This window comes from Adiantum capillus-veneris, chromosome 27 (assembly GCF_014529385.1).
Source record: "Adiantum capillus-veneris isolate H3 chromosome 27, ASM1452938v2, whole genome shotgun sequence".
NCBI lineage: Eukaryota > Viridiplantae > Streptophyta > Polypodiopsida > Polypodiales > Pteridaceae > Adiantum > Adiantum capillus-veneris.
In genome coordinates, this window is record NC_140957.1 from 48,152,402 (window position 1) to 48,177,988 (window position 25,587).

The following is a 25,587-nucleotide window of genomic DNA, read 5'->3' on the forward strand; positions in this document are numbered from 1 at the left end:
TTCTTTCCTACTTGTCAAATCCTCCTTCAAGTCATAGCTTAATTGCCCATCCCCTAGTGGAAAGTTTGAAACATGAAACTTGCGACGAGCCCTTCTTTTCCTCTTGGCCTTGACATCCTCGCCTTCATGGTTCTTTCCCTTCTTCTTACTAGGACCTGTGGCACTTCTTCCTTCCTTGTCCTCTGTGGTCCTCTTCCCAATAGGCATCACTAATGTATCCTCTAGCTTTGATGCCTTCTCCAAGGTGACTACACTTATCACTTTTGTCTTTCTCTTTTCCTCTTGGGTTAATCCACTAGTTGCTTCTTCTCCCTTAATTTCGATGCCATAATCATTTGACCTAGTTAGCACCTGTCTTGGCAATGGATACATGTCTCCCCCCATCCTTGGTGGCTTATCACATTGCGGGTTGATGTGGCCCAACTCTCCGCAATTATAACACGTGGACGTCTGCCTCCAAAACCTACTATTGCTTTGTCCAACACCATTCCTAGGTCTTTCTTCACCTCCTGGCTGATTTGCAAACCTCCCTTGACCTCGATTATTTCCCACTTGACCTAGCATGTTTAGGTTGAGATTCTTCATTAAATCTACCACTTGCCTCATGTTTTGCCTGAGTCCATTATCTTGCATTGCTGTAGTGACCACTGCTGGCATAACTTGAGGAGTAATAGAAACCACTGGTTCATGATGAACCCCTGGCATGCGACCTTGCAAAGAACCCATAGGCTGAAATTCAGACCTCATGGGCGAAGACTCCACCCCTAACTGGCTCATTTTCCTAGCTTCCACTCTTTGTTCCTTGCTACCTCTAGTGCATCTTCATATGTCCTAAGCTTCTTTAGCTCCACTCTCCAACATATATTCTCCCAAAGACCAGCCAAGAACCTGTCCTTCTTCATCATGTCAGGCGGGGGTACTTGTGGTGCTAAGGCCTTGCACATCCTCTCCCATGCCAATGAAAACTTTCGTGTGTACGCATCTACCGGCTCACCTTCCTTTTGCACCAAACCCTGTACTTTTTGCCACACTTTGTCAGGATCTTCTATCTTCACAAACTCCACTTCCAATACATGCCTTAGATTGTCCCAACTCAATCTTACAGGTGGATTAGCCGTATGCAACTCCTCTTCAAATGCTTTGGACCAAACTCGTGCATCACTCTTCAAACAGATTTGGAGAAGACGTAACATGTGCGCTGGGTCATGAATCTGGTTGCTAATGCAGGCAACCTCCATCTTTTCCAAAAAGTCTTCCACATCTTCATCACTTCTTCCATGAAACTCCGGATAAGAGAAAGCCATGGCTACCCAAGCTACGATGCTTTGAGAACCCCTTCGAACACACGTATAAGAACCCAAACTTTTTACTGATCCCAATCCCTAGAAACTTCAATGGAGTTCAACTTTAGATAAGGATAAACACATGCACATCAAATGAGTTTTCATAGTTAATCATCGGAATTACAACAGGCAAAGGACATTCCAAGATCTCTCGTAATCTTCTTGGCCCGAACATAAAGACTATGCGCTGCTGGAAAAAAATCTTCTTGGACACATGAACATTTATCTGGATTCTTTGAGTTAAATGAAAAGGAGTGAATTTATAGCCATTTTGATCATCCATTAAAGCCAACCATGCAGCTCTCAAGAAGGCACACCTGTCTTATTCTCTGATTTTGCCAAAATTTCAGCAGCATAGCAACATAAATGGCTCAAAAGACCAAAAAATCAGCTATCATATCTTGGAAAAATTTTGGCAGAGTTTCCCTAGAAGTAGAGCAGTAAGAACCCAAAATATAGACTGTATATGTATGCATAAGCTGTCAACAATAGAACCGGAGCATCAAGTAGGAATCACTAGTACATAGCCTATGGCGAGGTCACGAAAAGGGTGCTCCAGCTACCTGTATCACCGAAAGGATCTCCACATTTGAGAATCCCCCAGCTCAATAAACCTCACGCTATCGACCCTCTCACGAAGGCTAATGCAAATTGCGTATAATCAAGTCTTAGAAATGACTATCTTCTAGACCAAGTCTCAGCAATGGCTGGGACTGCCAAATAAAACAAAGTATGGCTCCACAAAGGCGTACAATTGGCAGTTTCCACAAGTAACGTACAATACCAACAGACAATGCGCTCAAACAGGCGCCAAATGATGCATGCCCACAACAACTGCAACTGACTCCAACTTGCCAGTGTATCACTCTACTCCAGCTACTTGTACCTGTGTGAATCACCTGTACCTGTACCTGTACCTGTCCTTGTAACCTGTAGTCTGCAATCTGTAATTCCGAATCTCGAAGCTGAAGCTCGTAGCAGAAGGTACTTGAAGAAGATCTTTCGTGGGGGCACCAAAAGAATATGAGCGGGATGGAAACACACAGAACGCCTCTATAATGACCCGACATACGCTCTTGGGATGATATACATACACACTATGGGACACCACTCGGCTTACACAACCCACCTGGCCGAGACAGGGAACACACCTATGGAGCGAGAGGAGAGAGACTACCCATTTACCCACTCCATACAGAGAGAGAGAGACACACACACCCAAAAACTCAGCTCAAAAGAGGAGAATTTCTGATGTTTTGATACAATTGAGCTTGGGCCAACACCAATGGGGCAAATAGCTCACACGATATGGGTAAAATATGCCAGATACAATCACAAATTGGAGCAGAAGCTTTGCTCATAGGAGAAACTTACACAGCCAAAACAACAGAAAAATAGTGAGGAATTTGACAAAATGGACAGCGCCATCGCGTCCGGAACGGCCCAAAACCCCAGTCTACAATGTCAAAGTACTGAAATCCGACATCGGATGAGCAGTTTACAGTCAAAACAGGCTTCAAAAACAGCAAAAACACAGTTGCGGCTGTTCCTCCTCTTCTCTCCACGTTGTTTCTGGTCTTCTCTCAGTTTTTTCAGTTTCCACACTTAGCTTTAGTACTTGGGCACCTTTGGCCTTTTAGTTTACCTCAAATGGACCCCGAACAGGCCAAAAACTAGCCTCGCAGTGCATAGTTGTCACCTTGCTGCATCCATCCGCACACGTGGCACTCAACTTTTTCCAATAATGCATCCGGCCACCACGTGAAGTGGCCCCAAACGATGGTCCTCATGATGACCTTTTTTGCATAATTATCACAAGAAAACACCCACGTTGTGTCCGTACTTATCCACGTGCAAATATTGACCCCATTCGTCCTCTTGACGCAACTAGATGCCATCTGACGCACCTGCTTACCTCATGTCGTCAGCCCGCGGATAGCTTCCTCGAGAAGTTTTACGCGTTACCAACTCCTCATTATTATAGAAAAACCACACTGGTACTGATGATAGTGAAAATCGATGCACTATGTACATGCTGTCCTACCTGTACACATATGGGCCCCACGTAACCACTTGGCTCTGGAAAATGGGCAATCCTTTATTTTATGCACCATGCATGTGTATGTACATATGCGCAATCCCTTGCTCCAAAAAACTCCTGACAACATACTAGGAGGAAAATAGCAAATAGTGATGTAGAGATATCTCCTTGTCTTTGCCTTCAGTCTCACCCACATGTACCTCGCATGCTCATCCCTCCGAGCTTTATGTATCAGAGACTGTAGCTCCTCCCTGAATAAGATTGCCACTCCTCCTAAACCTCGTCCTCTGCGCTCTGAGCGAGTCTCCTGTTTGCAAGTTGTCTTGCATCTGTATCCGCTCCCCCGGGGCTTGATGCGTCTCAGAGTAGAAAATGATGTCTCTCCCTGTGAAACTATCCTCAAAGGCCCCTACATCAAGGCGCAAAGATCCATTACAATTCCATGTAGCCACTCTGAGTGCGGTCCCACAGGTCTCGCACCGTCATGCGGGGCGCTTCTCCAAAATAACCACTCGTCCATCCTTGTAGAAGGCCACTTTCCCCTTCTCTCGAGCTGTTATTATCTCGGGCATAACTTCTTTCATTGAGCAAGCTGTGTGAGTGTGAGGTCATCTCCAAGAAATATGTCCGTTTTCTTTAGTGTAGGACGCTTCTTCAAGAAGTCCTTCTTTGCCTCCATGGATGGGAAGCGCATGATTAGAGCTCTTTCTTTTGAAGTCTCCCTTTTTCCTTGTGTCTTCTTCCCTACCCTCCATGCCTTTGTATGAGTAGCCTCACTACCCATCATGCGGAGAAGTTCTTTGACTTCCCCTTCCACATCATCTCGGTCTTTTAGACCGGTTATTCTTATGTGCAAGGCTCTAGTCTTCCTTCGTTGATCTTCTTCTAAAGTCATGTTGATGATTGTAGGAGTGGGGATAGACGTGGTTTCTTTCCCTTTCCCTTTCTTAGCGACTTCTATCCATTTCTTGGCCTCGTCTGCCTTCTTCTGTGTCTTCGTGATTACATCCACCCACGAAGACGTCTTCGCCCCATTCTGTTTCTCTTCCTCTTTGATCATCCGTACCTGTCTCTTGATGACCTTAATTTCCTCTTATCACCGAGGGCTGGAATTCATCTTCCTCTAGTCCATTGCTTGCTCTATTAGCAAGCTCTCGCTTGAGGGCTGAGACCTCTTCTTTGAGTGCTTGTATCACTACGTGCAGGTCCTCTTTCTCCTTCCATTGCGTGCCTTCGTTGAGGAACATTTGAAGAAGGTTGGTCTTCTCCTTCCACCATCCTTCCATCTCTGCTTTCCATTCCTTCATCTCTCTTTCCAGTTGTGTTATCCGCTTGTTTGTAAGCATGAAGGTCGCCTTCGTATGTGACTTGCAAACTGGTGAAGTGCTCATGACCTCTATCGTAATGGCCCCTGTGCGCAGGCAAGTAGGGCTACGTGAACCAGCAAGTCTGTTGTTGTGTGCCGCCTTATTACTGCCAATTGCCAAAGCAGCGACAATCCCAACTACAAGTCTCCAATCTGGCGATGGTCCCAAAGTATCACAAATACAAAGGAGCAACAAACCTGTGCAACCGATGGAGATGATGTCCTAGAGAGATGCACTGCGACCCCTTTTGTGTCATAGAGCCAATAAGGGCTTAACTCGCCCCGTCCTTGCCAATTTTGCAGCTTTAAGGAGACCTTTGCCAAGAGCGATTTCCTTTTCACTTGCGCTCAGAATGTAGGCCTTCCTCTCGTTGCTGTTTTGAGTGCTAGGACCTTATCCTCGCTGCCCCTAGTGCTTTGCTCTTGGTTCAACAACCATGCCTTATGTTGCTGTTTCTTGTCTGTTTCGCTCAGAGAGAGAGAGAGAGAGAGAGAGAGAGAGAGAGAGAGAGAGAGAGAGAGAGAGAGAGAGAGAGAGAGAGAGAGAGAGAGAGATGAAATGAAATGTTATATTAACGTCTTCAAAAGGCCAACGTGACCTATGAGACCTAAAAGTTACAATGTTGTGGATCTGATACAAAGTCCGAGTAATAAAAGTAACAAAATGAAATGAGAATGACAATATGACAAAATGACTAAATGACTACTATGGAATCCTAAACTCCAAGGTGTGAACTAATTAGCTAGCTGGGATAGCTAAAATCACAAGAGATCCAGCATCGGTCGCTGGCGGATCTTATCAATCTCCTCCATGGCCAGTAGTCTGACCGCGCGTCGTGCATGTCGGGCCAAAGTGATCCGAATCCTCTGATGCAGCCTCCGTCGGTGCTGTGTAGTTCTCCGTAGTCGCGGGCGTCTGGATCTCGGTCGCTCGGTCGCCCGGTCGATCAGTGTGCCTCTGGCGTGAGGCGGCAAGCTCTGCTGTGGTAGTAACTCCTCCGGGTGTCCAGTCTGTGCTCTAAAGAAGTCTGTGATCTGTCTCTGAGACTGGCTAGCCTCTCCTCTCATCAGGCTCTCTCTGTGTCAGCGCAGCTCGAGCAAAAACAAACCCAAGCATCTCTGATCCTCGTACCGCATGACTTTGGAGAGTGGTCCAAAGCCCTCTCTGAACAAGCAGTGGAAGCGGCCTCGTATCTCGTAGTAGACGGGGCAGTGGCATGTGCAGTGCAACTCTGTCTTAGGCTCTATGTCACATAGGGGGCATGTCCTAGCCTCTGCTCGTACTCCGCTGTATCTCCCAGTCTCGATCCGCAGCTGGTGTGAAGATGTGCGTATCTAGCCAATAGCACATCGTACCCCATGAGACAAGTGGGTGTCCATGTACGTGGGCCTCGTCACGAAACCGTCCTCCGTAAGACCTATGGAGAGAGATGAAATGTTTATTAATGTCTACAAAAGGCTTGAAAGACCTATGAGACCAATACATCACATCGTCATCACATGTGTCAAAGTGTCCAATACAAAAATAATGTATCGAAGTAAAGACTGAACCACTAAAAAAGGGGGGGGGGGGGAGGGGAGTGGTTGGTATAAGGGCAGCCTGTTGAGCTCGAGGTCGCTGCTATAGGGGGTGTCCTATTGGGGGTGCCAACCTGCAAATCCCAGCCGAGGAGCCTAAACCCTAGAAGAAGCAGAAGCAGCAGAAGAAGTTTTACCAACTTATGGGACCCCGTCCGATGGAGGCCCAAGTCACTAGAAGTAAAGCGGGCACACACCCACACACTCAAAGATGATGATGTGGCAACTGTACGCACTGCCACAATTTGCATTGGATTGCTGACGTGGCAGATGTACAAAACTTCGTAATTTCCACTGACATGTTGACATGGCAGAATGTACGGACAACCTTGCAATTCGCGTTGGCCGTGCCACGTGGCAGCTATATGGATTCTCGCAAAACGCATTGGTTGCTTTTGGGCATCAGCTTCTTCTGGGCTAAATGCTTTTAGAGTTTGATGCTTTTCATGTAAACTGCTTTTTATAGACCAAGGGCCTTGAAATATGAGCCAAGGGCTCATTCTCTGGCACGCTTCAGTGTGAAGGTGTAGAGGATGGAGTACTGGTGTTGTACTAAGTTCAAGCAATATAAAGAAACACCGAAAGGGGTGCCAACGTTGGGAGTCAGTGCTCTCTCGGGGTGGAACCCTCGTCTCGTGTGTCGTGCATCTCTTTTAGTTCAATTGTTAATTGAAGTTGTGAGAGGAGAGGTTGAGTAGTGATTCTAGCAAGGGATCATAGACACTCGATTGCACGCTATTGTCGATGATCTTTTGAGTGTAGCAAGAAGCCTTATTTAAGGACCTCATTGCTTGGCAGCAACCCTGCTATACAAATGAGGGGTGTGATTAGCACCAATCTAGCCTTAGGATCTTTAGCCTTGAGGCGGGCGTTGATCTGAAACACTGACCTTACTACAAAAATGAAAAACACTTTTACTTCTTCTTCAACTTCAACTAGCAATGTTGATGACTCTCAGGTACGTCTTTTTGACCCTTCTTTCTTTTGAGTAGCTAGAAGTAGTCATAATTTGTATCAAGAAAGTTTTAAGTTTTTAGCTAAGTTTAATTTGAAGAATTTGCATGTTTTTGGTGATGGTCCTATTCGTTGGGCTTCTTTCAAGAATATCTTAGTTAGTACTCATCACACAAGTTCTTCCATAAAAGCCCTCAATCGTTTGAGGCGTTTAAGGAAAAAAGATCTTGCGGTAGATCGTCCTTTAAGTTCGGCTCATACCTCTCAAGTTATTTATGTTATTTATAGTATTCATAATAGTTCTATGGTGTATGTTGGCCAAACCTTTCGAACAGCTTTTGTCCGTTTTCAGGGACATAAAAGAAGCGAGAAAAGCTCAAAGTAAGAGCACCATACGTGAAAGTGTGAAACCCTTGTATGCGGCAATACCAAAACATGGCTTTGAATCTTTCCGTTGTTTTCCCATTGAGCACATAGAGGGTAATTTTAGAAACTCTAAAGAGTTCTATAAATCAACGTGGCCTCGAGAGTTGTTTTGGATGAGAACTTTGCATACTTTTTTCCCTAAAGGTTTCAACTTGGAAGGAAAGTCTTCTTTACGTAAAAATAAGACAATTTACCATAAGAAACCTATGCTTTGGCGAAGGCATCCCAAACCCGAGTTAGTTCTCCCTTCAAGTCAGTTTAAAAGAACTTGGATTCCTAAAGGTTCTTGTTCAAATCCACCTTCTATCCTTGAAATGAAGCCAATTGTCCTGCACAACACTATTTCTAGTAGAGTACAAGGTCTCCCTAGGGCTTCCATCTCTAGAATTGAGAGTGATGGCCCTTCTAACCATAGAATTTTTTGCTTATGGGGATTTCAAACGGAGATTGATTTACCTATCTAGAGCCATGGAGTTGGGTTCTTTTTCTTAAAAATTATCTGAAAGGTATAATATAAGGATCCTATTTAAGCTCTTGTATACCCTCGAGAACTACTCTTATGAAGATTTGGAGCTAAGAGAGTCTCATAGTACTCAACTCCGAGTATTGTTAGGCAAAGTTTGGAAGTCCAAGTGTTCTAGTCTGAAAAATCTCTTGGTTGGAAAGAAAGATTTGTTGATTACTATCTTCACTTTCCTTGACTTAGACAAGATTGGATTAAGCTCTATTTTGAAATCTCAAGAAGCTTTCTATGCTCTCCTTCCTTGTGTGAGAAAGGTATGGAACCAGCCCGTTGTAGCTTTTAAATCTGTGAAAACTTTAGGACAAAAAGCTTTCAACTATAGTGACATTGGACGTAATCTTAAAAGTCAAGAAAGGCTAGCAATCTCAAGTATTGATTGCCCTTGTAGTAAAACTACCTTTTCTTCTTACGTAAATGGAGCTTTGGGTCATGTAGTTACTGCCGATTGTTCTACTCTTCCTTCGGATTCTTTGAAAGACCTTTTCTCAAGAGGTACTAAATATAGGCTCCCTTCCTCGAATGACTCTTGCCTTCTCAAAGCCATAGAGAAAGGAATTTCTAGTTTCATAGTAAAGTTTGAGGAGTCTTTAGGAGTTCAAGGTGTTTTTACCCATTGGAAGTCTGTAGTCCTCAAGAAAGCTTCTTTGAAATTAGCATCTTGCTCTAGGAACGTTTTTTCAGGAAGAAATAGCTTATCTTCTTCTGATCGTGATGCTCTTAGGAAATTTCATCGTGATTTTGTAATCTCTTACGTAGATAAGTGCTCTAATAACTTTGTTGTTACATGCAAAAAGTTCTAACATCAAGACTTTTGTAAGTCTTTTGGTTTCAAGTGCCAACCTAAATTACCTTCCTTATATACCGTTTGGAAGTTCCACAAGAATCCTATAAAGCCTAGATTTATAGCTGCTTCTTGTAACACCTCTTTGACTGAGGTTTCCAAATGGCTTAGTTATTGTTTCAAAGCCATTTTACCTAGCGTAAATGAATTGTGAAAAAATATGCTAAAGGAAACAGACGTACCTACCGATTCAAGTTGGATTATAAATGATTCAGTAGGTGTGATTCTTGTTATAAAGTTTTTGAACGCTTCAAGAAGCCTTAATGAGAAATCTTCTCCTTTATGTCTCCAAACTTTTGACTTTACAACGCTATACACGAAGCTAAATTTGGAGGACCTTAAATTTAGAGTCAAGTCTTTTATTTCAAAAGTTTTTGCGTACAAGCTTGAGAAGGATAGGTACAAGGCATTGCTAATAGAAAAGTCAGCCTTGAACTTTGACTTCTTATAGCTAAAAAGTAAGAATGTAGATGTAGACAAAGGAAGAAAGAGATTCATCAGGATTGTAGATGACATTGACATCATATCTTGGTTAGATTTTCTTTTGGACAATTTATATATAACCGTCGGTGACTCTTTTCGGGCAAACATTAATATCCCTATGGGCACGAGTTGTGCTGTTTTTCTTACTAATTTCTATCTTTTTACTTATGAGTTTGATTTTATGGAGCGTCTTGTCCTTGCTACACTTGCCCAATATTTTTGCTCAAGTTATGCAATGTAAGACGCTTTGCAGATGATCTCTTTGTTTGTGACGTTCCTTCTTTTCAAGATTTTATGTACTTGAATTTGAGTTCTGTAGGTGGAGGAATTTATCCTGAGGAGTTTTGTGAACTTAACTATACCGCAAATAGTGATTGTTGTGCCTTTTTAGACCTTAAGATCTTTCAGACTTCCTTGGGATTGGAAGTAGATATCTATGATAAGCGCTTTGAACCAGAATAAGCCAATCTAAATATATCCGTATGCCTCACATTTCTTCGCTCTTTTCTTTTTTGACCAAGTACGGTGTCATTTGCTCTCAACTATTTAGATTTTCTCGTCTTTGTTCTAGTAAATCTGCTTTTGTTGTTCAATCTTGCCATCTTACTTCTTTACTCGTTAAAAAAGGATACTCATTCAAAAGAATCATAAAAAACGTTCGTTCATTTTTGCATCGTAGTAAGTTTATTTTTAATGTTTCTTCCTTTGGAATGTTCAAGATAATCAATAGTAAATTCAATAGAAGTGGGGAGCTAAAAAGCCCATTTATTGTTTGACTTAATAACACATTATGTTGTTGTTTTGATCTCTAATGATTCTAGTATTTTTACTATAGCTTGACAAATGCTAGCCTTTATCATGGCTGAGTATACCCATCACCTCCAGAGGGTGATAGAAACTCAGCTCGTTGGTTTTGTAGAGTACGTTCAAAGCATCAATGACCTCTATAGAACAAACCTGCACCTACTCTTGGGCACTGACGACGTGAGTAGGGATGTCATAGTTGTTGTCCAAGCTATGCATGATAAAGGTGATAATCTTATTCTTCTTGTTTGGACAAGCAGCGAAGTTGAGGTCACATATTGTCAAGTTTGGATCTTTGCTCTTCGTAGGTTTGTAGTAGCATTCATTTTTCGATTTCGTATTTAGCTTAACTGAGGACTTAAGAATGTGTTCCTTTAGAAGTTGTTGTGTGAAGTTTGATTTTTAGGATTAAGTTTTTAAGATGTCTCATCCTTTTTTGCTTAAAGTTGAGTACTTGTTTTAAGCCAAGTCAGCTGCGTCAACTTATTTTATGCATGCCTTTTCTAAAAACGTTTTTAAGTTAATAATGTTTTGTTTTATCTAGTTTTGTTTCGCTGGAAATAAAGTGATTTAGTTAGTTTGTTTGTTTGTTTTTGTTTTTGTTTTTTGTTTTTGTTTTTTCTTTTCTTGTGTCCCTTGCTTTTATAGTTTTATGAGTGCTTTATTTCCTCTTATAGTTCGTGAGTTCAGACTATTCTGAACTTATGAAGATATATGTTATTTGAAGTGCTAAAAGTTGTTCAGTCTTTTCTTTTCCGTTGGCACGTGGTGCCTGTCCCCGTGACAGTGGTATCAGAGCTTCCAGCGTGTGCTTTTCTGAAAGCATACTTGTTCTATAAATGAGCAGATAGAGCAAAACCGGCGCTTCCAAATTTTTTATAAAGAATCTTCGTGTCCCGACCCCGGACTTATTAGCCACTCCCACCCTTACTCCATCGCGCATGGGCGCGCTCTTGTCTTCATCGCTCTGTCTTATGGGGCATAAGCCATAAAGAACCCAAGACCACATGGCATTCATGGATTCGGCAGAGTACCTGCAATTTCTCCTCATTTCTCCTCTACGAGCTTCGCGACATTCTTTCGCGGCATCCTTAGTAGAATCTTCCAGTGCTGCAAAGTTTTCAACCCGAGATACGCGCCTAACCAACCGAAAGATTTCAAGGATGGCGGCATGAAAGTCAATTTTTTTTACCTTTTCCGGGATGAAAGATCGAAAGAAAGCATTGCAGTTCCTACAACAATTTGACAACATTTGTGTTTTGGGGAACTATACAGAAGAATCCAAGATTTCTTGAGCAACGGGATTTCTTAAAGATAATGCCATGCACTGGTGGAGTTCAATCAGGACGCAACTGCATGCTCCAAGGACCTGGCAAGCTTACAAGACAATATTTGCATGAAGTTATATGAATTCTCTCTTTGAAGTTCGGATCTTGGTAGAATGGGGCAACTTGAAAATGCTTGCCACAGAGACCATAGACGACTATAACCAAAGGTTTCTCGACGTCTACCTTGCGGTGTCCTCCTTTAAGTTTATTTTTTTGGAGGACCAGTGCAAGAGATACACCATTGGACTACCATCACCATTGCAGAAATATTACCTGGTCAAGCAAGTCTCAACTATGCAAGAGCTTATGGACCATGTCGCGGTCGGCTACATATTAATGAAAGGCAAGCTAGAGTTTACTATAGAAGTAACTCCGGCCAATAACCAGAACTCGCGAAAACAACGCTAATAACCAGAACTCGCGAAAACAACGAACAAATTCTTGAGATTCTCATGAAAGTCAACCGCAAAGGCCTCGTTTGACGCCTCAACAACGAGACACCTTATTACAAGAAGGCCGATGCTTTGGATGCTTTCAAACAGGACATAACTATTTTGGTTGTCCCCACGCACTGATAGACGAGCGGAGCCGAGGCTCGCGTCGACGGTTGACAGAACTGCGGGACCATCCTCAACCAAACGAGCTGAAGCGGCCATTGGACTTGTACCTAACGTCTATGGCATACACCTTGAAAGTACAAATGAATTGTGTCGAGCATATGGCAAAGTCAACGGCTTGAAAGCCCTAATTTTCTTTGACCCAGAAGCTACGAAAAATTTATCCATCCAGAATTCCTGAAGCAGATGGATTTTGATTATGATCCACAAGGTGGTGAAATTGAAGCTAAGTTAGCCACCGATCAGACCCAGAAGGTGGTACCTCTCATTGATGCTCTTCCAGTGACCATCCAAGGATATCACGGAAAAGCCGATTTCCACACTATGAAGTTGGGCAATTGCGATGTTCTTTGGGCATGCGTTAGCATGACAAGAATGAGGCGACTCTCCAGATCCGTAACCGAACCATTACCGTGATGCAGAAGGACAAGCCAGTGGTCCTCAAAGTTTGGCTGTCCGAACAATTACCTGAATGAATTATCTAGTTGTTTTAAATACTTTGAACGGTTTGATGAAGTACTGTGAAATTTGTTTGAAATGGATGGTATCTGTTTTAAACTTGTCTTGGTGCCGATTGGAACTGTTTGACTTTGGTTTGAATACTAGTTTCAATGCTTGGTGATTTACTCCTAGGTGGAGTAGTGAGAAATGACGTTTGAGAATGCTTGCACATACTCATGGCTCGGACCCTTGTGGTTATTTGCGGGGAGAGTATTGAATGTTTGAAAAGTGTTGTTTTTACTCATGGCCCGGACCCTTGTGGTTATTTACGGGGGGAGTATTGTTGTTGTTACTCATGGCCCGGACTTGGATGGTTATTTACGGCGGGAGTATTAAGAAGTCTGAGTAGTGGTTACTCTCCGCACCTCCGGAGGGTGATAGAAACTGAGCTCGTTGGTTTTGTAGAGTACGGTCAAAGCATGAATGGCCTCTATATAAACCTGCACCTACTCTTGGGCACTGACGATGTGAGTAGGGATGTCATAGCTATTGTCCAAGCTATGCATGATAAAGGTGATAATCTTATTTTTCCTGTTTGGACAAGCAGTGAAGTTGAGATCACATATTGTCAAGTTTGGTTCTTTGCTCTTCGTAGGTTTGTAGTAGTATTCAATTTTCGATTTCATATTCAATTTTCGATTTCATATTTAGCTTACCTGAGGACTTAAGAATGTGTTCTGTTATAAGTTGTTGTGTGAAGTTTGATTTCTAGGATTAAGTTTTTAAGATGTCTTATCCTTTTTTTTTGCTTAAAGTTGAGTACTTGTTTTAAGCCAAGTAAGTCGCGTCAACTTATTTTACACATGCCTTTTCTAAAAAACATTTTTAAGTTAATAATGTTTTGTTTTACCTAGTTTTGTTTCGTAGCAAACAAAGTGATTTAGTTTGTTTGTTTGTTTGTTTTTTTGTTTTTGTTTTTCTTTTCTTTTCATGTGTCCCTTGCTTTTATAGTTTTATGAGTGCTTTATTCCCTCTTATAATTCGTGAGTTCAGACTATTCTGAACTTATGAAGGTATATATATTACTCTCCGCACCTCCAAACGACGTAGGTTGTGGTTTGGGCACGTTTGGTTGCAAAAGGCCTCTATATCTCATGGCCCGGACCTTTTTAGGTTATTTGTGGGAGGAGTGATGAGGGAGTCGTTGAACGGCTCATGGCTCGGACCTTTTTAGGTTATTTGCGGGAGGAGTGATGAGGGAGTCGTTGAACAGCTCATGGCTCGGATTGAGATGGTTATTTGCGGGGGGAGTGTTCATCGGTGGCTAGATGTTTCTAACATGCATATGTGAGCATTTGTGTTGCATTGTGATGTGCCAACTATTGAAATATTCCTAGTTGAATGAGATTGCTGGGGTATGTAATTTTAGTGTATCAAGACACCTGTTGGAGATTAGCACGGTTTGGGTATGATGGCTAATTTTACTAGCCATAATATCAAGAGCTCCAATTTGAAATGAGACTCCTTATTGATGAGATTTTTTTGGGAAACCAACAACCCAGGATATCAAGAGCTCCAATTTGGATTAAGAAAACTGATTGTCCCTCGGAATGACCCTCGAAAGTTTTTGAGCTAACTTGAGTTGTTTTGCAGATATGTTGTAATTGCGGACGATCACTCTCTTTCAAGAAGGGGGGATGCCACAAACTGCTGACGTGTCAAGCCACTGAAAAATGGAGCCCACCTGCAAATCCCAATCGAGGAGCCTAAACCCTAGAAGCAGCAGACGAAGCAAAAGTAGCAAAAGAAGTTTTACCAACTTATTGGACCCCGTCCGATGGGGGCCCAAGTCACTAGAAGTAAAGTCGACATACATACACAATCAAAGATGATGACGTGGCAACTGTACCGGATTGCCACAATTAGCGTTGGATTGCACCACGTGGTAGATGTACGGAACTCCATAATTTCCGTTGACATGTTGACGTGGCAAACTGTACGGATAGTCCCACAATTCGCGTTGACAGTGCCATGTGGCAGCTGTACGGATTTCTGCAAAATGTGATGGTTGCTTTTGGGCACCAACTTCTGGGCCAGATGCTTTTAAATATCGATGCTTTTCATGTAAACTGCTTTTCATAGGCCAAGGGCTTAAAAAAGGGCTTAAAATATGAGCCAAGGGCCCATTCTTTGGCACGCTTCAGTGTGAATGTGCAGAGGATGGAATACCGGCGTTGTACTGAGTTTAACCAATTGTGCTGTTTTTCTTGCTAATTTCTATCTTTTTACTTATGAGTTTGATTTTATGGAGCGTCTTATCCTTGCTAACACTTGCCCAATATTTTTGCACAAGTTATGCAATGTAAGACGCTTTGTAGACGATCTTTTTGTCCCTGACATTCCTTCTTTTCAAGATTTTACGTACTTGAATTCGAGTTCTGTAGGCGGAGGAATTTATCCCAAGGAGTTTTGTGAACTTAACTATACCACAAATAGTGATTGTTGTGCCTTTTTAGACCTTAAGATTTTTCAGACTCCCTTGGGATTAGAAGTAGATATCTATGATAAGCGCCTTGAACCAGAATATGCCAATCTAAAAATCATCCCCAGGCCTCACATTTCTTCGAACATTTCTCTTTTAGCTAAGTACGGTGTCATTTGCTCTCAACTATTTAGATTTTCTAGTCTTTGTTCTAGTAAATCTACTTTTGTTGTTCAATCTTGCCATCTTATTTCTTTACTAGTTGAAAAAGGATACTCATTCAAAAGAATCATGAAAAAATTTCGTTCATTTTTGCATCGTAGTAAGTTTATTTTTAGTGTTTCTTCCTTTGGAATGTTTAAGATAATCAGTAGTAAATTCAATAGAAGTGGGGAGCTAAAAAGCCCACTTATTGTTTGACTTAATAACACCTTATTTTGTTGTTTTGATCTTTAGCGCTTCTAGTATTTTCACTATAGCTTGACAATTGCTAGCCTTTATCATGGCTGAGTATGCCCATCACCTCCGGAGGGTGATAGAAACTCAGCTCGTTGGTTTTGTAGAGTACGGTCAAAGCATGAATGGCCTCTATATAAACCTGCACCTACTCTTGGGCACTGACGATGTGAGTAGGGATGTCATAGCTATTGTCCAAGCTATGCATGATAAAGGTGATAATCTTATTTTTCCTGTTTGGACAAGCAGTGAAGTTGAGATCACATATTGTCAAGTTTGGTTCTTTGCTCTTCGTAGGTTTGTAGTAGTATTCATTTTTCGATTTCATATTTAGCTTACCTGAGGACTTAAGAATGTGTTCCGTTATAAGTTGTGTGAAGTTTGATTTCTAGGATTATGTTTTTAAGATGTCTTATCCTTTTTTTGCTTAAAGTTGAGTACTTGTTTTAAGCCAAGTAAGTTGCGTCAACTTATTTTAGACATGCCTTTTCTAAAAACATTTTTAAGTTAATAATGTTTTGTTTTATCTAGTTTTGTTTCGTAGCAAACAAAGTGATTTAGTTTGTTTGTTTGTTTGTTTTTGTTTTTCTTTTCTTTTCGTGTGTCCCTTGCTTTTATAGTTTTATGAGTGCTTTATTCCCTCTTATAATTCGTGAGTTCAGACTATTCTGAACTTAGAAGGTATATATAATATAAAGAACACCGAAAGGGCTCTCTCCAATGTTTGGAGCCAGTGCTCTCTCCAACGTTTGGGACCAGTGCTCTCTCGGGGTGGAACCCTCATCTCGTGTGTTGGGCATCTCTTTCAATCAGTTGTTATTTGAAGTGCTAAAAGTTGTTCATTCTGTTTTTTTCCATTGGCACGTGGTGCCCGTCCCTGTAACATCCTGTCAGACTGTCTTGTTGATCTCCAGGCGAGTGAGTGCGAGCGATGGTGCATCCAAGGAGTACTGAAAAGGTGGCAATTTGTCCATCGTGAAATCATGTAACTGAAACCACGTGGACATCTGTGCATACCAACATCTGGAGTCGCCCCTCAAAGCTAGTTGGCGGGATGATTTGAGGGCCAATCTAGCGTAGCGATAAGATGGCAAGTCCCACAAGCCATGTACATACATAACTGACTTGGTAAGTGCCTCAACCACCATCGGAGTAGCTGCAATTCTGTTCTAACAATCTCATGGGGTATTGCTGCCTTGCATTGGATCAGCTTGGAGATCATAGTGACAAGTGGTTTCTTCATCACCCTCCACCCGTTAGAGGTTTCTCCAGAGTGCATGCAGTGGTCAAGACTAGGTCCCCAAATCTGAACCATACAATTGTGTGGATGTCACCAGCGTATCAAACAGCCATAGCTTAGTTCGGGGCTCTTGGAACTGTACTAGTGAATGCATCTGCTCCAGACGTGCGGGGGCTGCATATCTCGTGTAAGTCTAGAGGCTGGATATCCTCGTGTAAGTTTAGAGAGAGAGCCCCCATAACCACCATGAACCACTGGCTTGCAATAAGCAGTGGACAATGATAGATACACATCTAACCTGCCACATGCCCTACATATGTAAGGTTTAGAGGTGGAGGTAGGGCAAAACTACCCAACACCCTACAAAAATAAATGGGGGCGCCCTTAAAATGAAAGGGCAAGGTTTAGAGGTGGAGGTAGGGCAAAACTACCCAACACCCTACAAAAATAAATGGGGGCGCCCTTAAAATGAAAGGGCAAAGAGGGCAACGGCTACCAGCCTTGGAGACACACTAGCTAGACAAGTATGCCCTAGACAAAGGTGAAGCAATAGGAGTGCTAAATACTCTAAACATATTGCATACATGCTATGTTGTGCGTATGTGGAAATTGTAATGCGCTGTGAAATGTGGCAAAACTGAGATTGTGTGATCGAAAAGTACTTCAAGTGTAAGGTGCAGCGGAATGAATGTTGTATTTTCTCAAGATTAGTGATCTTTATTGCTCAAGGTTCCTTTTTAGTTCTTAGGAAAGAGAGAGATTTCCGTCTTATGGAGAGTGCTATGATCACGAACAAAGTGAGTGGATATTGTGCGTGCAAGTGAATGAGATTGAGAGAAGGAGAGAGAAGAGATACGACACCCGAGAGTTTGTAAAACCCTCCTCCGAAGGCCCCACTCTCGTCGGCGAGAGTGGTCTACTTTGATTGCACAAAGGTGTACAATGCGAATGCAATGGACTGATGCAATGGGACTATGCTGATGACGACGACGACTTGATGGCTGAAATCTGAGATCTTCTGATCGTTGAATTTCGGGATTGTTTCGGTGGCTGAAAATGACTGTTTTGGCTGCGTTTTTATGGCTGAAAATGGGGGAAACATCTGCAACCGTCTATGGGCTGATCTGCTACTATGTCATAGGTTGAAAACTGCGAGAATCCAACTGCTGAATTCTGCGTTTTTTGCTACTGCTGAGCTGGCGTTTTTGACAAGGCTAAGCTGAAAACTGCGAGAATCCAACTGCTGAATTCTGCGTTTTTGCTACTGTTGAGCTGGCGTTTTTGACAAGGCTGAAAAAATGCTGAATCTGCAAGTGATGCTGGCGTTTATGTCAAGGCTGAAAAACGTTGGCTGGGATGTATATGCTGAGGTTGGAAAACGCCAGGCAAGAGGACTTGTAGGCGATTGCTTGCTGGGAGTGAAAACGCCAAGGGGATGGTGAGAGGTATGGCGAGGTTCTACTGCTGAGGGGGGGTACTGCTGAGAAGTTGCCTGTTGAGCGGGAAGCTCGTGCTGCCTCTTCTGCCATTTAGTGCTAACTTGGGTTTGCTTATATATTAACTTAGCAAAATTGCCCTACCTACTTTTGTTGGAAAGTCACTTAAAAATAATAAGTGAAAATAACCAATAAATAGGAAAATAGGCTAAATGCACTGGAAAAATCCCCTAACTAATGCTAATGGATTCTGATGGGAATTCCGATAATCATGCTTTGTGCAACCAGAGGATATGCATCTATGCTAAGTGACTGGGCATGCACTGTCTACGAATAGACTCACAAAAGTGCCAGATCACTGCTAATCAAAACTGACTGGACTGACTGAACCCTGCTGTGGTATGGCTTGTCCACGGACACATAGGGTTGGGATGTGTCACGTGACATCAAGGTTAGGAAACAATGTGTCAACGACTGCTTGGGTATAATTGATACTTTTCTCTCTTACCTTATCTCCATTTTTTAACTTGCAATCTTTTGCAAGTTTTATTTCAGATATAGTGGTTCCCTGTCTTTACCGCCTTCTGACAGAGCAGAAGCTGCTTACAGTGCTATCAGAGTCTTTTATTTCTTGCCTTGCCCATCGCAAGTAAAAGTACAGTGTGCCACGATGGAATGTGGGGATGTTTGGGTCTTTGCTCCACATATCTGCAGAGATGAATTCAATTTACCTTGATATATGGCATTGCCAAAACAAATGGGTGGATAATGGTGAGAGAGCTAAGTTCTGTCACTGCTTCTCCTTAAACCCATATAAATTCAAGAATGCTCGCAGCTTAGTGAAAAAGTGTCTATTTTCTCCTTACAAGATATCTAAAAGGAGATTTAAAGTATGCTGTAATATCTCTCATGGCCGAACGAACAAATTGTGTGCTTTTGAGCTGAAATTTTTCGTGGATTTTATGCTAAGCAGCTCCTTCATTTTGGAAGTTGACTGTGTTTTGGACTTTGTTTCTGAAGGTACTAGCTGGAGTAGGGCTCAGAGGATTGACCGTGATGAAGCTGAAGTCCATCAAGATTTATGCCTTCGGTTTGTGTAAGTACAATGGCCTTTAATTTTTAGATTCTTTCAGTGGGGTATCTTTTCTCATGAAGAAAGCTTAATGACACTGTTACGCATCTGTGTGGTTCAAGTACCCTACCTACTATGAATGTGTTTAGAACTTTAATTTCTGTGATGTTATGCATCTGCCCATCCTCTTAAAACTCTTAGCGGTTTTAGGCCTTTTTTATCTATGACACCATTGATGCTTCTCGAGTAGTGCAGATATCAGACCAGACATGCTTAAAGCCCAACTGAGTGATAAGTACGGTGCTGTTTCCTCTGAAGAGCTGAAACATGACCAACGTTTTTTTGCAGACCTTCTAAGGTATTATTAAACGGTTTGAGAAAATGGTAAATTGAACATTGACTATATTATATTCAAGGAGCAGCTTACTTTTGCTTTTCTGCATTAATGTCATGAACACTTAAACTCATTTGTCTCCCATTCACATTTTTTTGTTGATATCAATTTGCTATGTTGCACGAAGCTTGTTAACACAAATTCATGGGGACAAGGCACTATACCATGTTCAATTTTATTATAATGATGTGACATAGTTAGCCTCTAATTCAAGTGCATTAAACTGTTTATGAACTTACATTACTTGGTTGGCTTGATGCTTCATCACCAAATTATTTGGTTGTCTCGATGCTCTTCTGCTTCTTTGTGTGAAATTCATTTCACCAAATTTTTGCTCCAAACCTTGTTTGTTTGATTGTGCATGGGAGTGGCATGACCATTTTGTGCCATAGCATATCAACATGGCCAGTGGATTACCAGCTGACCATCTAATTCACAATTATCCAAGGTATTGCATGCGGAAATTTACCTCATAAATATTTTAAATTATGTTGCATTGACATGCCCAACTGACCTCCAGCTGGACACCCACCACATGTTTTCAGGATCACCGCAGTCCTGGCTGACTGAGTCAGTAAATTAGCTTGAAAGGCCATGTGTTGTGCTCTCTGGGCTTCTGCTTTTCTTACTAGCATTGGTTTGTTACTACTCTTTTCTTTACCTGTGTGAGCTCTCCGATGTGTATTTTGGTATGTTTCTCCTATATTGTAGGGACCCTTTGTTCCCTTTTCCTCTGAAGTGCCTATGAATTGAGTGGTATATGTAGTAAGACTTTTAAGTATCAAGCTATAATATAATCGTCGATGACAATATTTTGTCTTTGTCTTGTGATATCCAGCCATGACCTGGGAATGACTGTGCGTTTGATGGTGCATTACAAAGCTTTGAAAATGGGAATGGTTAAAAGGTATGTGTTTGGTGTTTGTATTGGATACAGGCAGAAGCTCTACTTTCTTCCATGTACCTATTTTCTATAAATAAATGATACATCGGTTAACGTCTTTGTGTGGTTTTCGTCTCTGTGTCAATCTCTCTCTCTCTCGTGTCTCTCACAGCCAGAGGCCCGGCACCTACCCGGTCTCCCCTTAAATATCAATTTGGCTGACACCAGTTAACTCACCTTAAGCCATGGAGAAGTTGGGTAGCTTGCCAAAAGTAGCAATGATTGGCCAATCAGAGGTTCATATTCATATACTGAAAGCTGGCATGTAGGGTCTTTTTATAGGAGGGCAAGTGTCGACAACCAGCATAAGGGGGAGCACTGGGGACACAAAACCTAAAATTTAGGGATCAATAGTCCTTGATTTTTTTATGCTCCAACTTTCATGTGGAGTTTCTACTGAGTTCTCTCTGTTCCTCTTCGAAGAAGTGGTGTTAAAGCAAGGTTGCTCTCTCACATGTCACTATGGCCCTTGTGCCATACAGACAGTCCAGGCATTAAAGAAGAGAATGCAAACTTTCAAACAACTACTCTTGTTTTTTTGGGTTGCTTCAAAGAAAGAGAATAAGGGGAGAGGGGGTTTGCTATTCAGTATTGAGTTATGTGGAGCTAGTGGTTATGCAACAACTGAGCTATATGGACCTAAGAGATGTTTTTGCCTGTTCGCAGTGCTTTTGATACGTCCTTAAGAAAGCGCTTGAAAAAGGTCAGTTCTTTTCTGGATGTCTTTGTTGTTCCCATGCTAAAAGACTCGAGGTATAATATTTCTTTGGACATGGTAGTAGATGAAAGGCACGGAAGCTGATGAGGGCCTGGAAGCTTTCAACTCTTATTTTTCACAAAATTTGTTACTACCTCGGGTACTGTTTTTTCTGAAACTCTTTCTTTTTGAGCAAAAACAAGGCTTCTTTAATCAAATTAAAGAACCTCCTATGTCGCAAAAGCTGGGCTGTAAGTGACTTTACAACTACTGAGGCATAAACCCTAAAGAACAGGGTCATCAGTATGAAGTGTGCAATGATGGATAGCTTTACATGCAAGGCCAAAAGGCAATGTCAACTGTTCTCTTTTAAACTCTTGCTTGAGACATGGCAAAAATCAGGCAGGATGAGTGGTTAATGAGGTTCAAATTATATTTGTCATTCGAAAAAAGCAGGCTTAGGTCACTGCCTTAGGAGCTCTCCCTCTCTTATTTGTCCCAGCCAGGGGTGTTGGAATTGGGTTGGGTTGGCTGCTGCAGATTTAGAAAAAATACAACTATAAGTTGCACAACGTAGTGGCAGCAGATCTTATACAAACCCAATTTTTGAATTCAATTTTTGACCTGCCCCAAAGGGGTGAGGCCTTCGTGATGCTTCCCCTTTTTGCTAATGAAAAAGGAGAGGTTTTTTTAATTTAGATGCACAGTTTTTTGATTGACGTTAAAATTATATTGTTCTGGTTTCTGGTAGAAAATATACCATTGGTTGAACGAGATAGTGGTCGATCAAGAGAGAGAATGGAGGTAAAGGTAATGATGCAAAGATTTATGTGTCCCATAAATCATGGGTAATTGGAGCAGCATAAAGTAGAAGAACGCATTCACCAAAGGTAGATTAGGCGGCCTCTTGGAGCCTGGAGGCAACAGTGGGGAGTAAGACCTCTGTGTGAGCCACACGGGCCCGCACGAGTCTTGTTGGAGTCTTGTTGACAATGGATGTGCAGATCAACTTGTATTTTGAAGCTCTGCCAGGTGAGCCTGCCAGGTGAGCTAATCATGAATACGATGATCCGCTTCGGTGCAATCATGAGCGGGTCCCAGGAGCTATTGACTAGGTCGAGAGGTGGCTCCAGAACAGCGTATATTGCGGTAGCAACATTTGGTATTTGTGCCGCTGCTGGGCTGCTGAGGTTGTTTGAGGCGAGGGGCAGCGCACCATGGATGGGTTGCTACAATCGGGGGACAGCCCTTGACAACTGGAGGGAGCAAAGCAATCGGCTTCAGCTTCATTGAGCTTACCAACAGCCATGAAATGCTATTGGTGACTCTGTGGCAGGGTATGGCTTGAGCCACTGCAGGGCTGTAGAGCCTGATCAGAGGGCGTGACTACTTTGCTGATGGCTTTTGCTTGCTCTGCAGATCTGGGAGCGAGTAGGACCCACACCCCACAACGCCACCATCGTATGTAGCCCAACACATAGTCTACCTTTTCAATCAGCTCTTTGCACCAACTGCTCCTTGAAGAAATCGAGCAAGTTGTACCGTGAAGAGTTTGCCTGCATACTGAGCAATTTGTGGATGGCAGATACCCTTCTGAAAATGACACAGAGGTCCCTCTTTCCATGTATTTACGAGTGTGACTGATCCATCGTCCGAACGTGTTTAAAACATGATCTATAGTGATGGGGTTGGTTGGGTGGTGGACCGATCATGAGTAGCTTTTTTAAAAAGCTAATTAGATACATTTTTGATAGGGATCATTTTTATCCTCAAAGAAGGCACCTCACGATATTCTCTTCAGGCTTTTGGGAAGTGCCGAGACAGAAGGCTGAGAAGGTATTAGCCTGCCCTCTGTCCTCCTCCTTGCCCCATCTTAGCAATGGCAGCATGCTCTATAGCTCCTTTTATTGCCAAACCCAGTGCTAAACCCTGCAACAGTGTGATCACCTCTGTAGGGGAGAATCCAAACTTACGCAAGCAGCTCCCCATCACATTTGACGCTGCCAATCATCAGCAAGCAATTATATCGGCGCCGTTAAACCCCAGCTCTTCAATTCTGCCAGTCATCAGCAAAGAAACAGCTATGGCACCGAAGTCCTCCTCCTTGCTAAAATTGATATAAATCACTCAGCTGCTCCACATTAATTTAGCAAGCAAAGCTATACTCGCAGATGCAACTACAAACGAGGACTAGATGAGTAAATCTTAGTTAATTTTACTTTTGGTACGCTAAGGAGCTACCCATTCATCACACCCTTTAATTGGAATTTAGCAGGCCTCGTGAATGTTTCACTTGTTTAGTCTGTAAATGGATCCCTTCATGGAAGAGCCTCATGACGTCTTTTGTTTCAAAAGACTTTGTAAATGGTCCTTTTATAGGGCTTCTCTTTTAACTTTTTGTTTTAAGATGCCAACGTGAGTGTTCGCCTTGTTCTTCAACTTATCCAATTTTCAATGGTGCTGCAGGGTACAATTATTGACTTTAGGTGGCTGTCTGGTGGCCAATTAAGGACTGAGAGTAAGTATACTGACTTCTAAAGACATGAATATTAAGGTTTGGGTGTCTGAAATTGTGCTTATTGTTTGGAGCAGTTGATGGACAGCTTCTTGGAACCATTCACAGCCGTGATTTTTGCCGTAAGCTTTACCATTGCGAAACATCCATCCATGTTCAATGCACAACATGAGCTACGTTCCTAGTCATCAGAATGGGCGCCTGCCGGCCAGTGTGTTTAGCCTAGCGCGGTTATGGGTGTATAGGACTGCATAACCACCCTAGCCTAAGCTATAAACCCATAACTGCCCTAGGCTGAAGGGCCTGGTTCACACTGGCCGGACACTGCTCAGGCGTCCATCCTGATGTCTAGGGATGTAACAACATGAATTGCTGTTCCTGTGCGTGTTCACTTATTTACGCAGTGAATGTTACTTGATTTCTTCTTGTCCTGTGTGTGGTATGTTTTTCAAGTGTGTCCATGGCCCATGTGGTTGTCTGTAAGCAATGCCAACATGCATGTATTCTTGGCTAACTCTTGAGTACACGAAATGGGTTTACCGCAGGAGCATTTTTTGACATCTATATTGGAGACCCACCTGTCTCAAGCAGAGCAAAGGAGGAGATAGGTGAAAAGTTGTCCCAAATACTCCAAACAAGCTAATTTTTGTGTAACCAAATCAAATGATTTGGATCCTATAAGCACGTGTTATTGACAATACCACCATTGGATTGTTTTTACTCAGATGGGGATACCCACATTATTTGTTAATTTTTGACCATATGTAATCATCATAGAGACCTATTTACTATGTTTTATCAAATTAACCATACAAATTCTATGTGGTTCTGTATGTTGTTCATGGCCTTAGTCTTCCTTTGCATCTCTTGTGGGCACATTCCTTTAATCATTCTGCTTTAAGTTGTTCAGGGCATTCAGAACGTGTGCAGCTGTCGGTTGCATTCAAAATGCACCGAGAAACTCCTTCACCTCGTCGTAGGTATTCAGCCCCACGTACTGCGTTACCCATGCTTGTGCCGAGTCTGTCATAGTCGTGGTGAAGGTTCTCTTCGTCTGCATGGTTGAAAGTTTGATATACCAAGTGGAGACGAACACCACTTGGATTTTACGGGGGAAAGGACTGTCATGAGTGTCCCGTCACAGTCCGGAGGAGCGGGGCCAGTGCATGCAGTGTTTGTTGACCTGCAATGCTCCTGCACTGTATTTTGAGTGGGCATAGTGCAGCCTAGCATATGGGATTGGTTGCCATTCTGTGTGCTGACATGCTAGCACCTCATGCCATTCGGTGCGGTGACGTGGAGCACCCTCATTGCATGCCGGCTGAGCACAATCTAGGTACTGAGATGTTAGCAATCGGAGTGCTGCAATCTATATTCTGGCTAGGAATGTAGCCTAGATGGACAGTTTGGATGCACTGCCCCACGACCTCCGACTGTGACGGGGGTGATTAAGATTTTGGGAAAAATCCCTAGCATTCCCTGTACACGAAGTAAATTGATTACCATAGACGTTGCCTTCTTCATAGCTTGACTTTTGAAGTGAGCATAGTGAAGGGATTCTCTCTATGTTTGCATGGCATCATGCCATAGTAGGATAAAGAAGCCGG

The 25,587-nt window shown here is 42.5% G+C and overlaps 1 protein-coding gene across 1 annotated transcript in view; it reads left to right on the forward strand.

Annotated features, from left to right (window-relative positions):
- The window catches only part of LOC147421912 (uncharacterized), a 91,059-nt gene extending 66,250 nt beyond the window's left edge, over nucleotides 1-24,809 (forward strand). Inside the window, exons 10-17 of the mRNA XM_086502986.1 lie at nucleotides 19,380-19,455; nucleotides 19,687-19,789; nucleotides 20,664-20,732; nucleotides 21,435-21,471; nucleotides 21,551-21,625; nucleotides 23,932-23,983; nucleotides 24,058-24,102; nucleotides 24,526-24,809. Coding sequence (XP_086359112.1) covers nucleotides 19,380-19,455; nucleotides 19,687-19,789; nucleotides 20,664-20,732; nucleotides 21,435-21,471; nucleotides 21,551-21,625; nucleotides 23,932-23,983; nucleotides 24,058-24,102; nucleotides 24,526-24,623 — 555 coding nt within the window. The 3' untranslated portion in view covers nucleotides 24,624-24,809. The remainder of the gene's footprint in view (nucleotides 1-19,379; nucleotides 19,456-19,686; nucleotides 19,790-20,663; nucleotides 20,733-21,434; nucleotides 21,472-21,550; nucleotides 21,626-23,931; nucleotides 23,984-24,057; nucleotides 24,103-24,525) is intronic.
- The last annotated feature ends 778 nt before the right edge of the window (nucleotides 24,810-25,587 follow it).